Source organism: Tyto alba, unplaced genomic scaffold (genome assembly GCF_018691265.1).
Source record: "Tyto alba isolate M040663 unplaced genomic scaffold, T.alba_DEE_v4.0 Super-Scaffold_2, whole genome shotgun sequence".
NCBI lineage: Eukaryota > Metazoa > Chordata > Aves > Strigiformes > Tytonidae > Tyto > Tyto alba.
The window spans coordinates 11,648,325-11,665,328 of NW_024881282.1; the positions used below are offsets into that span (position 1 = coordinate 11,648,325).

Consider the following 17,004-nt stretch of genomic DNA (forward strand, 5'->3'; position numbering starts at 1 on the left):
ATGCAGAGTTTCCAAGGATGACAGTTAAATTTTGGGTTTAGATGTTGAAAGCATTCTATTACAACAATTGAACTTCCATAGAAATGTGTTAAAAAGGAAGGCTTTGACTAGACAAAACTACTAATAGCTGTTGATCACTTAGTTAGACAAGTCCAAATACTCAGGGTGATCATCCACATTTTTCTCTTGAGGCTTTCACTGCCATCAGAGAACTTTCTTTGAAGACAATTTTCTTCACAAATGTAACATAACACTGACAATTTTATTAAATAAAATTCTGATGGACTGTTACCCCTTAACTGTTTCAAAAGCGTTAATTGGTCTTCTGTTTTTGTCTCAGATTCCTCTTTTATGAGGTCTTTGACTTCCAGATGGAGTCGTGCACTATATTTTTCACAGGATGCTTCGATGTTTTGGTATGCCAGACTCCATAACATAGATGTCATGAGGACCTTAATTTGTTATCTATAGAAATGAAACTTACTTGCAAATTTCTTTGGGCTTTTTATTTGATATGCAGCCAGTGGTCAATTCTGCTTAGGTATTCAGCCAACACAAATTATGGTAACACAGTCAATGGCATCAAAAGCTGTCTAAAGCATGCCTTTTTTGCAGTCCTTGTTAATGAAATATGGTATTTGTAACCCAACCTATTTTTAATATTTTCTTGCTCAACTTGATCTCTGCACATGATATATGGCTTCCAGGTTACATTATGTTGTAATTTTTCAGCTAATTCTTAGTCTTCTGAAAGATTACTGCTGCTTGTTAATCTCCCAGTAGAGGGATCCATGTGGATAGTATTTTAAACAGCAAAACCAGTTACCATAGTAATTATGCTTCTTCATGATGCCTGTGAATTCACAACTACTGGCAATACCAATTTTCTGAAGTTTTGGGTTTAGGATTTTAATTAGTACAAGACACTGAATGGAGTGTGGGGCTCTGCAGCATGTGCAAATGATTCTTCCTCGAGTTTGAGGATAATGATATCAAAGAAATACAGTTCCTGTAGTAACTGAGCTGTTTTTACATGAACTATGTAATGCTAGCCCTCTAGTCAAAGGGTAATATCTATACCGAGGCACACACACACACAACTCCTACTGAGTTCAGTGAATCAAAGAAGAACATTTCTCTCAAATTATTTTTTATAGGTAACTGCTTTGAGTAGGTCATCATAATCACCTTTTTCACATTTGAGGCTAATTAACATTAAGTGCTAGGGAAATACATAGCAGAGGAGAAAAATCCCTGAAAAAATTCCGTGCCTTTGACAGTTTCTGAAACTTTTTTTTTATTAAGGACAAGGAACAGAAGACTAAAATAAAGGAAGTATCCTTTAGAGAAGTAATGCAAACTGTTGCAATTGTGCCATCTTTTCTAAGCAAATCCTGGTGAAGATAGAAATAGCTTTATGATTTTAGTAGTAATGGTTTGGTCCTAACAATTTACATATAATTACTGAATTTCATTTAAAAGGTTTTCTTGTTTTATAGAAGCAGACCCAGAATTATCAATTAGAAATATGCAATAAGAAACAAAACCAAGAAGAGGTAATTACCTATGGCCGGCCTGCAGGTGAAAAGGATGATCTGATTATTGAAAAGCTGAAGGCAACTGTGAATGAAATAGTAATAAACAAGAATAAACTAGAAGAGGAAAATCTGAAACTCCGGGAGGATCTAAAAATGTACCAAAACCAGTGCCAGGTAGTAATAGTTTTTGTTTTTCATGATGACTGTGGAATTAATGTTGGGGAATTAATCACTTAGGAGTACACTTTAAAAAGCTGTACTGAGATGCTTGTATAAAAGACCTGTACTTTTGGTATATTATTTGCAGAAACACAGAATGAGCTGTGAACCATGCAATTGTTTGAGTAACACTTAGAAAACAGAAATATATTTGATATGTAGTAGTATATTTTATTCTTGTCAGTTTATCTAGGGTTTTTTAGTTTTCCTATATCCATAGCATCTACAGGAACTTCGCCTAGGTCAGTTGTATATAAATGACTTCTATGGAATCTTTATCTGATTTACATCTTGTTGTACACTGTGCAATATAGCTAGTAAATAAGTATATAGAAAAGTGTATGGTATACTTTATTATTGTTGAGAGAAGATTTTGCAGTCAATGCTTTATTAAGTTGCCAGGCATGTGAAGAACCGTCAGTTTTTATCTTATCCCTAGTTTACCTTTTTTCAACATAGCACTGATCTATGAAGACAGTCATTCAGGTCCCTTCTTTTGGTTGTGATATATGATTTATGACACGATTGAGATAATACAAGATCTTTACAGCCTTTTTTATTAGCTATGTTTGAAACAGATAAGGAATGAGATTCTCATAGCTATTTTTTTTCTGGTAACATACATAAATTATGCTTTTGTTTATTTATTTAAGCACTTCAAGGTTTGGTGATATATTGAGTGGCCTATAGTAACTTCAACTCTGGAGAAGGATAATATATTTCTGTTTATAAACAACCTTGCAGAGTTATAACTTCATAGGCAATATGCTTTATAGGAATTAGCATATATGTGGTGGAGGTTAATTTCAGGTGTTGTCAGAACAGGCAAGTTTAGCATGTGTGATGTTTATACACTTAATTTGCACGTTAGTCCACTGAGTTGTTTGCCTGTATACAGTTATCAGTATGCAAGCAAAAACCTCATTTTTGGAGCCTGTTAAAAAGGCTGTCATCAAGAGTAGTATGACTAGAATACGGAGTGGAACAAATCACAGCGATTGGAGCAGGTGCATAGATGCTGTATGATGGAGAGAGTAGATGTTATTGTGCTGTAGCCTTTAAGAAAATCTTCAAGCAAGAGGATTTTTGGAATTGTGTGAATAGAATATAGGAGCTGTAGGAAGCACTGAAGACATTTTAAGTAGAAGTGGAGCTAGATGTATATAACATTATCAGCTAAAGTACAGAAAGTTGCACAATAACTGTGCTAGTGGTGTAGAACGTTGCTGTTTTAGTTAGAAAACCACATTTGCAAATAGCTGCAGAAGGGAAACACCGAGGTAAAAATGTATGGTGAAAACATATCACTCGGAAAAAATATTTTTTTTAAGAATGTCTGTATGAGAAAGAAGGAGGTAAAAGACCTGTCGTCAGCCAGAAGAAGTAAGCAGGTTTGCTTGAAGGAGTTCTGTGTGGAGGATGGGAATAGTTGGATCTGATGTGGGTAAAGGAGGAAAGAATAGATAGGAATCTTTGTGAGGAGAAGGCTGATGGAAATGTCAGCAAGCCTAGCATTGTGCCTCATACATCTTCTATGCCTATGACCACTTCATGTCTACTTCTAAATATTTCTCTCATACTATTAATTAGCAAGGAAACAGTGATAAAGTAAAATGTATGGAAGACCAGTTTGTTGACTGTACAGAAAATAGGAACTTTAGAAGATCCAAATGGAGACAGCAGTCTATTTCTCTACTTTCTGATTTGTCTGACAAACTTAATTGCAGTCATACGTGAGAGGCAGCCTGAAAACATCACACAGGAGGATTGGTTCTTAGAAACTCTTAATGAAGTCAGCTGCTGGATGCTAATTTACATAGAAACATAACATATATTTGTATTTAAAAGGTTGAACAACGTACTGGGTATGTGTGGCAAGGTTTTGGTAGTAGGGGGGCTACAGGGGTGGCTTCTGTGAGAAGCTGCCAGAAGCTTCCCCCATGTCCAACAGAGCCAATGCCAGCTGGCTGCAGGACAGGCCTGCCACCGGCCAAGGCCGAGCCCATCAGTGACGGTGGTAGCGCCTCTGGGATAATGTATTTAAGAAGGGGGAAAAAAAAAAACTGTGGGAGAGCAATTACAGCTGGAGAGAGGAGTGAGAATATGAGAGCAATGATGCTGCATCCCCCAGGGTCAGTGAAGAAGGAGGGGCAGGTGGTGCTGCAGGCACCGGAGCAGAGATTCCCCGGCAGCCCGTGGGGCAGCCCATGGCGAGGCAGGCTGTGCCCTGCAGCCCAGGGAGGGCCGTGGCGGAGCAGATCCCCACCTGCAGCCTGGGGAGGACCCCACGGCAGAGCAGGTGGGTGCCCAGAGGAGGCTGTGACCCTGTGGGGAGCCCACGCTGGAGCAGCCTGTTCCTGAAGGACTGCACCCCGTGGGAGGGACCCACGCTGGAGCAGTTTGTGAAGAACTGCAGCCTGTGGGAAGGGCTCACGTTGGAGAACTTTATGGAGGAGTGTCTCCTGTGGGAGAAACCCCACGCTGGAGCAGGGGAAAGGTGTGGGGAGAAGGGAGTGGCAGAAACAACACGTGATAAACTAACCTGAACTCCCATTCCCCATCGCCTTGCACTGCTCGGGCAGAGTAGATAAATTGGGAGTGAAGTTGAGTGTAGGGGGAAGGTGTTTTAAGATTTAGTTTTTATTTCTCATTTTCCCACTCTGATTTGATTGGTAATAAATTAAAATTACCCAGACTCAAGTCTGTTTTGCCTGTGATGGAAGTTGGTGAGTGATCTTTCCCTGTCCTTATCTGACCCATAAGCCGTTCACATTTTTGTCTCCCCTGTCCAGCTGAGGAGGTGAGCAATTGAGGGGCTTTGGTGGGTGCCTGGCACATAGCCAGGGTCAACCCACCACAAACAGCTTTGAGTAGAATTAGAACAGGCACTGCTCAGGAAATGTTTGAGACTTCCTTTTGAGACCAGACATGGCAAGCTAGCTGAAGCAAATCTTTTCACAGAATAAAAGAACATTTGGTAAATTTTTCAACTTGAAAGAGATTGTTAAAAAAGTTGTATTTCATTAGCTATTTTCTAAACAAAACTCAAAGTTTTCTGGTTCAAAACTAATTTTCATTTTGGTGTTGTAACTAGATGCAATAAGTACTTCCTAAAATAATAAGTGGTACATATCTAAATGATTTTTTCGAAGTGATGTGTGAAAGTCTTGACCTGAAGTTCTGTTTCAATTATTACTGCGGCAGCTGCTGTGACTGCTGTTGTTCCTGCTATTATTGTAATTCAGAGAAGAAAATACAATTTATGTAAATATGTAGGATGACTGCAGTCTGCCACAGATGATGTAACTTCTACCGCACAATTGTGCATCATTCATTCCCCTTATCCATCCCAGAATGAAATCAGAGGTGTAACCCTCCTCCAAATTCATATATTATAAAATAATTGTGGCTATTTCTTGAATGTTGAAGTCATGAAGATGATCATAAGCAAGTCTTGCAGGCAATTTTAACAGTTCATTAAGCTTTATTTTACTTGAATATGCCCAGACTTGCATTTCAGAGTTTAAAAAAATCTCTCTCAGCCTTAATTTAACAAAGGATAAGATGAATGAATCTATATATGCAGCCCCTATAAAAACGCAAAAGTGCTTCATATCTGTCTTCAGCAGCCCTTTCAGCCAGAGGAAAACCACAGGCTTCTTGGAAGGAAGGTCATTCTCATATGAGGCTCTAAGGGAAATAAACCTTTGAAGCTCCTTGCTTGCAGTGGCATTTCTGGTTTCCAGTTGTCTTTTGAAAGTTTAAAGGCTTTATTTTTGCTTTTAAATATGGAAACTATATTAAAATAAAATTAAGAAATTATGAAAAATATTAGTGTTTTTAGTGTAATAGTTTTAAAGGCAAAGGATTAACATCCTTGGAAATTTTTTTTTTTTTTTTGGAACATGCTTTTGGATCTTGGGTGAGAAGAAATAAATATTCTCTGGGTATTACTGCAAGAATCTGATTATTGTTGCTACTTTTTTTTTTCATTTCTGGGTTATGTTTCCAAGTTCTTATCTTTAGTATGTTTTCAGTATATTTTTGGTGAATCCCGATTTTTTGGGGAATTCAGATTTTATGATGCCAAATAGAACCTGAATCTTCAGGTTGTCTATCACATTATCAGTCAGAAATTAAAATAGAGACAAGATTTGTGGAGTCCCTAAGAAAAATCTTTTTGTGACTGTTTAAAATTTTGCGATGTTCATTTAAATAAGCAATTAGCTCCATTCAGATGGAACTGGATTTGGAGATGACTGAGCACACACCTTATCTAAGTACATAAGTCTAGATGTATCTCCAAGCTTCCAGGCAGTATTCTATGAAGATATACACCTAATCCTGCCTTTTTATAGCCTTGTACTTTTCAAACTTATAAATTTGGAAGTGCTGTTAGGAAAACAGAAAATGCAAGTTACTTATGACACTAATTCCTTGCATGTGAACACGTTCTAGGGTGTGCAACCTGCTGAAATAAGCAGACTATGTATTTTAGATTCATTTACTACAATAAAGAACTTCTGAATGATGTTTCATGTGATAGTTTTAGACAGATGCATTGGAATATTGCAGAGCTAAAGAATATTCAGCATCTGATTTTTGAGATGACATTTCTGGAGAAAGGAACTGAGATGAAAGCAATGCCTTTTTCAGAAATGAAACTCAAAAGCTTGTATACTCTTTCATACAAATTACACAAGTATCAAAAATTATTTAATACACCATTTTGGGTTACTACTGTCTTATTTTGTTTAACTATGTATTTGCTTATTTCTTTAGAACATGGAGGCAGGCTTTTCAGAAATGAGAAATGAGCTGCAATCACAGGATACTCTCTGGAGAAGGATACAACTGGAATGCCAACAGTTGCATGTAGAATTATTGAAACTCAGAGAGTATAAAGATACGCAGGAAATTAAAATAAAGTATGTATGTTGAAGACAATATTTAAATTAACAAGTATTTCTGAGCTAATAACTTTTCTCACATTTGATTTAAATTAAGTCTGATTAAAAAGTTACTCTGGATTCAAATATCAAATTCTAAACAATTTTTGTATAAACATTTTCATTAGCAATTATATATGACAAGATTGTAGGCAGTAGATGCAGGCTCTGTAAAAAGGCTTTAATGCTGCATAGATTTTTACAAATCAATGCATTTCATTTATTTCTATTTATATGTTTGCGCCTTTCCTTTTCTCAGCATTAGAACACTTCGAAAGTAATGCAGTTAAGATTCTCCCTAACTTCGAGTAAAATGTTCATCTTTTTATGGTTTATCTAATTTACCATAGCTATTTGAGATTATGTGAAATACTAATATACAAGACATTTCAGGATTATTTCTGCACGCACTTACATTGCCCTTAATATCTAGATATCTTTCAATTTCAAACCTGGTGTAGGCCAAATCTTTTGAGTGTTTGTTTTTTTTTCATTGGTGATCAGATCTTTCACAGTTTTACACTGAGGAGCAGATACTGTAAAGTAACAGTTATTGAATGTTCTGCCTGTTTCAGGTTTTGTTTATTTCTTATTTAAAGGCATCCATCATATTGTGCACAACATACTGAGCAACTAGAAAATAAAAATGCTGAGTTGCTACTATTGGCACAAAGTCAAGAACACCAACGAGAAGAGCTAAACAAGGTATTTCATATTGTTAAGTATTTCCAGATTTTAACTGCAATATGGGATTTTAAAAAGAGAGCAGAGTACTGACCTTGGGAATGTGCATATGCAGAAGAGAGCAGGAGGATAAATTGTGGCTTTAAGAGAGTATGAAGTTTTCATATATGGTTGTATTTCTGGATGCAGTTACATAGCTGTAGAATTGACATTGTGTTTCTATGCACTAACAAAAGAGCTAGCTACTTCATTGAAATAATGGAAGAGACCATGCCTAAGCATCGCTGTGATTCAGATCATGCCTTGCAAGTAATAAACCCTCCAAGGCTATAAGTAATTAATAGGCTATAAGAGGTAAGTAGTTGCAGGTGGTTGCAGACGTAAGATGGGCTAACAGATAACTGCTACAGGTCACTGTGGCAGGTACCCCCACAGGATGAGCTTAATCAGTCCCCTGCTGCGCAGCCTAGGGCAGTGCTCTTTTGTCTGAACTGTGCATCCCTTTGCGTTGTGCATTTCAGAAGTGCTGTGTGCAGGCAGTAGTGGCATGGCACTGTGGAATGGCATATGGCTTGGCAGGCCAAAACACTTCGGGAGTAGAGGATGCTCAGAACTCCTCTTACCGGCATGTTGTGGTTTTGCTGAGTAGCAGTGTAGGCAGGAATATCTCTAATTGGATGCAGCTGACTTGGATGCAGCAAGTTTGGCATGATAGTCATGATCTAGCTCTTAGGTTTTTTGCATCTACATCTATTTGTTTACAATTCTAGTATTTCTGTGTAGTTTGCATAAATAAAAATGAAATGCCATCTGTTACTGATAGTGTACAGTATTGTGAGGAATGATTAAAATGGGTTCAAAGGTTTTTATGCTGGTTTTTGTAGTTTTGTTTCTTACATAATAAAAAAATCTATCAGTACTAAATTGTTGGCTATAGTAGAAAGATTATGAAAACAACCTTTGTGTTGATTCTTTGAAGAACTCTGCACAGGAGATAGTGCAGAAAGTTTGACATTAAATGTTACATATGATGGCAGGAATAATTTTCATAAAGCGATTTACCATATATACTCTTTATTTCTAACATAGTTTCTTATTAAAGAGTCTCAAGATTGATTTATTTATATGGTTCCAAAGTTAATTTAGGCTGCATTAAACTTATTTTAAACCTAAATTAAATTTGGAGCAATATAAATAAATCATACTTAGCTTTATTGAATGGATATTTCCTTGGATATTCATAAATTCCAATTCTTGAAATTAAAATTATTTTTATCACATTCTTTTTGAATGTTAATTTAAATGCCTTGTACTTTGTTCATTTCTAATACTAAATAGAAAGCACAAGAGAAGGGTTGAAAAAAGACATAAAAATAAATAAAGCTATGTGCACTGACTCATGAAGACATTTTATTATACAATCTCAAAAATCTCTGATTCGGTTAGAGAAGTTGGTGTCTTGGAAGCAACAGCGAAAAAAGTCACTGATAGGTAGCAAGTGATGCAGTCATATTTACTGCACAACATTTTTTCTTTTTGAAACATATTTTCTACAGATAAGAAACCATGTTTATCAAGAGGAGCAGTCCCATTGCTCTGAGCAGGAAAGAATGAAGACAGAAATCTCTGACCTGACAGAAGAGCTTCATCAGAAGGAGATCACTATAGCAACTATCATGGAGAAAGCTAGTCTTCTGGAAAGACAGTTAAAAATGGAGTTAGAGATAAAAGACAAATTGTTAGCAAAACAACAGGTATGCAAGTAGACAAAACCAGCCCGGATCATTTTACTCCACACTATTGATAATGACATACATTATGTGTGAAAAAAGACATTTCTTGCAGTGGTTTTCATCAGCAGTGCCGTAATATCTGTGAAGTATTACTTAAGCAGCCAAATTGATACTGGAACAAGAAAGCACCAGTAAATGTCAGCTGTACATCTAAATTGCAATTCATTCTGATCATCAAATGTAGTTACCATTTCAACATACAAAAGGTCTCAGAAACTTCTGGTTTGTTATTATTATATGTGCTTTGCCATTAGAACCATTTATTAGATTATCTAGAATGTTTCCTAATTTTTTCAGCTTTTTTAAAAGCTTTTTGAAAAATGTTACAAGTCTGTTTAGAAAACTGTGGTAGTTTTAAAGCTGAAAACTGTAAGATACTAGTGTTTTGATTACTAATTTTTAAAAACAAATATGTTATCTTCATTACTTAGTTTTGTAAACCGAAATATTTAGAGGTTTTGGGGTATCTTTGGGTTTTCTGAGAGGCTCACTGCATACTGAAAAGTGTAATACTTTACTTTGGACTTCAGAAAAGTTAGTGTTTGGGAAAATGAGAGACAATTTCTACTCTGCAGCACTCTTTACCAGGCCATATTCCCTACTGTATCACTAAAAGAGCAGATATTGTTCCTAGGCTTCATGACTAGGATTTCATGCAGTTTCAGTAGCCCACAAAATCTGTCCCTCTTTGTATCTTGTAACTGCAAATGAACTCCCTTATTTTCCCAAGTGATTATTTCTTTCAAAAAAGTAAATACAATCAGAGGTATTGCATTTGTATATCTTTTATAGATGGTTTAAGACTTCTTTCTGCTTTAGTAGTGCTGTATTTAAAAAAATTTTTAGAGTTAGTTTCATAAATCTTTATGTATATTTTGTAAACTTAAACTTACACATATCTATACTTATTTTTATTTCAAGTTAACAGTAATATTCTTGTATTTGACTAAGAATTGAATCTTTTCCTAGTTGTTGGATTTCCAATACCAAGTTATCAAATCTGAAAACACACATCTAAAAGAGATGGTGGAAAACCAGGAGTATAAAAGTTGCACGGTAATTTTTTTTAACCTATGCAATATGCAGAGCAATTACTTATATTTATTGTAAATGTAGATTGAGATCATGTCAGATATAGAGATTTCTGGCTTGTGTCAAAATAAATAAATAAAAATAAGGTGTGTAACAATCAAACCGAGTGGTATTCACACACAGCCTGAAGCTGAGCATAGCTAGGAATAATTTTGACCTTAATTGAAGTAAACTAGAAGTAAGCTAAATTTTTCAGTAACTGTCTAGACACTAAACAGTTTCTGGGAGCCTGTTTTCTGTAAGTGACGTCACCTATTTCAGAAAATACTCATTTTTAAATAGTCATCAAGTCATCATTGTCACAGATACAAAATATGTCCCTTTACTATTTTACACCTTTGTTCATATGATATTTCAATAACAGTGTAAAAAACTGACATATTTTGCCTCCACCCAGCTTATTTTCAGAGTTTAGTATTTATTTTTCTCCAGCCAGGGAATATTTAAAGATTAATTCATACCATGTATGCCGTAACACCATGTAGAACTATAGTTTAAATGGATATAATAAATATTATATGTTCTGCCTTCCACAAAAAGCTTCAAAACATCCCCTGCTTACAGAACATCTGCAGTTATTGTATCCATCACTAGAAAAAACACAGAATGTTGCTTGTAAATATTGCTGTAAATGCATCTTTGGGGGATTTGTAGCCTATTAATTGTCTCATTGTAGATTGACAAATACATGAAAGAATGTCACATTTTTCCACACCCTTAAAATAGCATATATGTCTATCAGTGATGTATTACCTATACATACATATACACTATTATGGATGATTGTGTATATATGATATATTATTGCGGAAACATAGATGGATGTGTGTATGCATGTCTAGCTCTTCTCTACAGTGATATTCCTCTTGAAGATTGAGAAGAGCTATCTGACAAGAATTCTTGTAGATACCATGTGTTTGTTAAATTTTAACAGTAAAATCCAGTTACTAGATATACCAAGGTCACTACACGTATAAATGCGTTTGTGGACTTAATAATTCTTTCCTACTTTACTAGTGTATTGTGAGGATTTAAACATTAAAGATTCTGAGACATGTGATACTAAGATTGCAGAGACTAGAGAAATTTTTATGGATGTGTTTGCGCAGTACAGTAGAGCACTACACAGACCCCTCAAACCAGTGCCAGCCTAAGTCAGTATGGTGTAACACATCGTCAGGCAGGGTTACGTGTTTAGATTTCAAAAGCAATGTAGCTGTGCCAGCTCAGTTTTGGGGTTCATGCCATTAGAACTGTTCTCCTTCTTCCTCTGTTCTGCCACTCCTCTCCACTTGGAGACATAGCTAAGCCCCTGCCCCCCATCCTTGCACAAAATATTAAAGTTTCTTACACTTTCTGGCACTTTCATGCCAGCTTGGCTCATAAATTTCCTCCACAACTAGCTAAGCAAGGCAAAGCTTATAGGGAGAGGTGACATCAGACCAGTTAGTGCAAGGAATAGACAAGCTTTCAGGTGCAGGAGCCCCGTTGTGCTAGCAGTATACTAAGAACCACATCTTTAATACTCATAAGTAACTGGGTTCCAAAAGAATAAGGTAAATCTAGAAATATATGAAAGCACAACTTAATAAAATTTATGTATTTTTAGTCTTTTATGTGTAATCTGATAAATCTTTTGAGAATTTTCTGTTGATGACAGTATACTGTCAATATATTGCAAATATATTTACGCAGTGCAGTGCAGTATTCTGCAGAGAGGTGGTTCTAAATTAGCTACCTCAGGTGTGTAGCACAGGCTTTATGGAATAAGTGATAGGACAAAGAAAGGAATGGGCTATCTTGACTAGTCAACTTCCAGGGCTAATCTCCATCTTCCCCTCTTGATATCCAAGTGGATGGGCCTCTTGCGCCCCTGGTCGCAGCGGGTGTGTGGGTTGCATTTCCAGTATTTTGGCTTGTATGCCATGTGGGGTAACCCAGCTGAGAAGCAGGGTTTAGTTACACAGACAGAGAACAGTGTGCTAATGTGGCTTTACTGCTTCTGAAACTGAAGGTGACTGTATCTCGACACAGATATTAAATTGTGCCTGTAGACATACCCTGTATCTAGTACAGTAATGAACTATATTTTTTGTGTTATTTTTGGTGGAATTGTTACTGGAGGGAACAATACAGTCTGCAGCTAGAGCTGTAATGGTTGGGTTTATGTCATAAGTTTTACAAACCAAGCAATGAATTTACAACAATAATATTTTGAATGCATGTTTGTTGAGAAATTTTAATTTGTTTTATTGTGTTATAGAGGCTTTTATCCCTTCTTTTCCATTTATCTACACTGTTGTTTTTTCTGGAGGCTATTCTCTTGGTTTGCTATAAGTGCTGCATGATTACATATGGCAGCTAGGTCTTTCTTTAGCATAGAACATTGTTTTGTGTTTTCTTGTTAAAAATACTAACATCCTTTTATTATGGAAGAAATAACTATTTAATGATGGTTTTATCTCCTTTAACAGAATATAGGTTTATCTAACAAAGAACATGGAAATTTCACAGCTAGCGTTCACAAACTAGAACATGAGAACGTAAGATTACGAAATAGTCTTGTTAAACTACAAAATGACACAGAAACGTCAACACTGGGTGGCATGGTTACATATGGAGAAACAGAACACAGGTACCAAACCCATTCAGAGATGCAAGAAGAGGAAGAGAGGTAATATTTAGACTGTATACATATATGAAACTTTGTAATTTTTTTGGAAGCATCTAACTGGGCCAAACTGTTCAGCTGCTTTTTTTTTCTGTTTCTGTTCATTCAGAACCCTCACCAATATAAATATCAGACCTAGTTAGCATATTTCTAAGAATTTCCTACATTTTTCTGGGTGGCTAACTGAATTTGGCAATAAATGAAGTCCCAGAAATGTTTGATCATTATTTTAATATTTGTTACATGAAACAACTTTAAAAGCTTTTTATGTGCTGCTTAAGATATTCTTAGTTCCAGGTTTTGCAAAACAGGACAGAATGTATTTTTACTGCCAAATAAAAACAAGACAAGGAAAGGATATAAAAACCAACATGAGGTGTAAACTGCTCCACAGGAGGTTATCTTAATAAGCAGTTTGAACTACAACCCCTGCTGAAAAGCTTTGTGTCCCACCAGTTTCATTTGGTGCAAGTTTCATTAAATGTATTTTAATGACTTGTCTAGTTCTGGTGTTCTTGGGTGACCTGATTTTTAAAAGAAACATAATTTCAGATGCCCCGAATAAATCATTACTACAATAAACTCCTTGTTAGGGAAAAATAATGAAACTTAAGAACACTCAAACTCATACTACACATTGTAGTGATGACTTCCTTCTTATTTCCCTGTATTCAGTGAGGCACTGAATTACCTTCAAGCATGTTACAATCATGGCGTTGCTGTAATAAAAAGAAAATTAAACTCCCTGCTAAACAATATTTCACAGTACGGGAGAGTAAAAATTAATAGGAAGCTAAATATTTTGATAATTGGTAATAAAGAACTTACATGATAGCACTAATGTAAAACAGTTCTGTGAAGCAAAGTTTAAACAATTGGAACCAAAACTGTACATGTTACAATTTCAAACTGATACATTCAGTCTTTGGCAAAATTTAAAGTGATTTTCTTTCTGCAAAATAGAAAGGCATCCTGTTGTATGTAGCTACATTCTCACCTAAAATTTCCTTTTAAGTATGATGTTTAGTGCTGGAAATAGTATTTATATGTATGTAGAGATATATATATTATATGTATGTACAAATGTATGTATGTACATATGTATGCATACACATAATATACACACACATACATATATATATAAAAGTGGCAGGTATGGCTGTTTTCTTATTAAGTTTCAAATTACGTTGAAGATTTTGTTGAAGCAAATATTTACAAACCAAGATACAGACTATTCTGCACCTGTCTCAAAATTTCTGCAAAAAATTGGTCAGTGCAGTTTTTGCTCACACTTCCTCTCTTAAGTGAGGAAAAAGTAAGATTTTTTTTTTTCCATTTTCTCAGGAATTACAGTTGCTGAACATGAGGAACAGTGAAATTTCATTTATGAGAATTTAAGTGTATGAGACAATAGAACTATGCAGGTAATTTGCAGGATTTTGATTTCGTAACCATTGAGGACCAATGTTAAACCAAAACTGGGAGAGAGAATCTTGGGAAAGCTAACCTTTCTCACAACAGAAATCTCAGCCACACTGCTGAACACAATTTAAAATAATATTCTAATTAATCAGATGAAACATCTATCAAGCCTGGTTTTCAGGATCTAAAACATGCACTTGATTTCCTAAGTGAAAAGTTATTTAGCTAAATAAATACCTACTCAGATTTCAAAAAATGTGGAAATTCCACGTGTACTGCATATACACATCAACTAGACAGTCTTTTTAATTTGGGGCCCTTTCTATACTGACAGTTCTATATTCTCAAACAGGAAACTACCTCAAGATTTTCTCAGAAAACTAAATTTTCAACCGTCAAATGTATGTAGATAAACCAGGCAATTGATGTTGGTTGAGTTAAACTCTGGAGTATGTTTTATTTTATTGTGAGCATAAACCATGTTATTTCTGTTTTAATTTGCAGTTCTGTTTCCATGGTAATTATGGCACTGGAGAAAGGGCAAAAAGACTTCTTTTACATAGTAGAAAAATAGAAAACATGGTGTTTGTGCAAGAGGGGGGATGTTTGTGTTTTAAATAGTAATTTTCAGAGGCTGTACTTTTTCTTATAGCCATTCAGAAACCCAGAAAGGCTTGCACAATGAGTAAAAAATGTCTTCAACCAAGTATATTCTCTATTTTTCAGACATGTCTCACGATAAGTACTAGAATACTAGGCATGGGCACAGTCATTAGTTAGATAGGAGACCTCTAGAGAAAAAGCAGGAAATTGCAGGAAGATTTAGAAAGACACATGATTTCTTCTTTCTTGCAGTATGCAGTATAGTTCTAAATATTGCAAAGTAAAATATGCAGGAGTGGCATCTTTTTGCTAAAAAAAGACTGTGGCCACATCCTAAGAATAACCACTTTAATTAATTACTGTTCTCATATATGATAATTGATTTCTAATTGCTGTTTACGTAAGCTTTCCCCACCATCAAGATTTCAATCTATTTAGACCTTGGCCACATACAGCTGATTTAAATTTTGGCGTGGTTGAAGAGGGCTTTCTCTGGTGAAGCTGATGTGTTTAGCCTGTTCCTTCCAAAATTAAAACATACATGTGAGTTCCCAAATGAAAGGCTACTTACCTAACATAAAAATATACACAAAAGAGGTAAAAATAGGTCAAGCCAAAGTGCACTTTTATCATGTGGCAAAAGAGGCTGGGACTGAATGCCTACTAAGGTAGCTGGGGATCTCTTAAAGGATCTGTGTTGGCAGTGGCGTATCTGTCTGATGGAGGCTGTCAGTGCCCTTTGGAGGTCATACACTCTTGGTTGTACTGGAAGCAGTGAAAACAATCTCTGCAGGAAAATACCTGTTAAAGATTTTAAAAATCAAGCTAGCAGTTATACTTGTAAGATAAAAGGAACAACACGAATTCTGAAGATATTCTGGTCATTAAAGATCTGTTGTTTTCTTTCTCAAGACTAGGTATGTCAAGCAGCACAAGCTAAGGAATTTGTTTTGCACCACTGAAGTCATTGATCACATAGGGACCAGGCTGATTTTATATATGAGTCTGGAAAAATCAATCCTGTCTATATAAATTCCTTTTGTGAGGACACTGTTCTTTCACTTCTTGTCCCATATGTCGCCATGTCAACAGTGATATTATTTTTGTGAAGTATGTGTATATGTTAAATACTCTATGACAGTAAACCTGGTGAAAGCAGAAGTTACTCAACTGCAGTTACAATGTATTTGCATTGCCAGTGTTAACAAATGGACAGTTTTTTACAGATCTGCAGGTATTTGCCTACCTCTACATTTGTATTCAAAAGAGAACTCTGTTCTTAGATATTATTTTGCACTGAACTGGCAGAAATTTAAAACTCAACTGTGAAATCTGTCTGAAGTGAAGGCATACTATCCATACCAAAGTACCTAAATGTAGGTGTCATGTTTTTCCAAGATAGCAAACAGCCCCAGCAGTCATGTGGACTACAGTAGGAAGTGGGGTTCCTTTAAAAAATCAGGGTTTTTTTTTTGGGGGGGGGGAGGGGGGCAGGGTATCTGGTTTTACTATCTAAAGCTACCATAAATGTAGGCACCCAAGTCTGAAAATTCTGGTCTTAGTGAAGTAAGCTATAACATAACAGTAATAACTGTTATTAGATACATAGAGAAGTAGTGCTAAAGGAAAAAAAAGAACACAGATCACATAGACTTTACTGTGGGTTTACAGAGGAAATTACTTCCAAAAAGGTCAGAACACAAGATAAGAAAAAAAAAAAAAATCTGTGATTTTCTTATTCATGTCATCTAGCTTCAATTGTGGCAGGTTTTTTTCACTGTACCCTTCATACAAACAATAGATGGAATGGACTTTAAAATAGGGGGAAAAAAAAATAAAAAAGGTACTCACCTGTGCCCAAAGAGCAGAGTGTACTTATTTAAAGAAAAGCATGAAAGAAAGGAGAAAACTCTGCCCCATAAAGGTAAACATTTTAGGTGATTTAGAAAACTGGAAGGTTTGGTGAATATTCTGAGTTTTATGTTGGAATGTATAATAATAATGTAGTAATAATAATATAGCATCTTACTTAC

At 35.6% G+C, this 17,004-nt stretch overlaps 1 protein-coding gene across 1 annotated transcript in view; it reads left to right on the forward strand.

Moving 5' to 3' along the window:
- DEUP1 (deuterosome assembly protein 1) overlaps nt 1-17,004 on the forward strand; it is a 48,286-nt gene that overhangs the window by 20,661 nt on the left and 10,621 nt on the right. The window contains exons 7-12 of the mRNA XM_042793341.1: nt 1,500-1,712; nt 6,540-6,685; nt 7,306-7,411; nt 8,947-9,144; nt 10,153-10,239; nt 12,750-12,949. Of these exons, the coding sequence (XP_042649275.1) occupies nt 1,500-1,712; nt 6,540-6,685; nt 7,306-7,411; nt 8,947-9,144; nt 10,153-10,239; nt 12,750-12,949 (950 nt within the window). The remainder of the gene's footprint in view (nt 1-1,499; nt 1,713-6,539; nt 6,686-7,305; nt 7,412-8,946; nt 9,145-10,152; nt 10,240-12,749; nt 12,950-17,004) is intronic.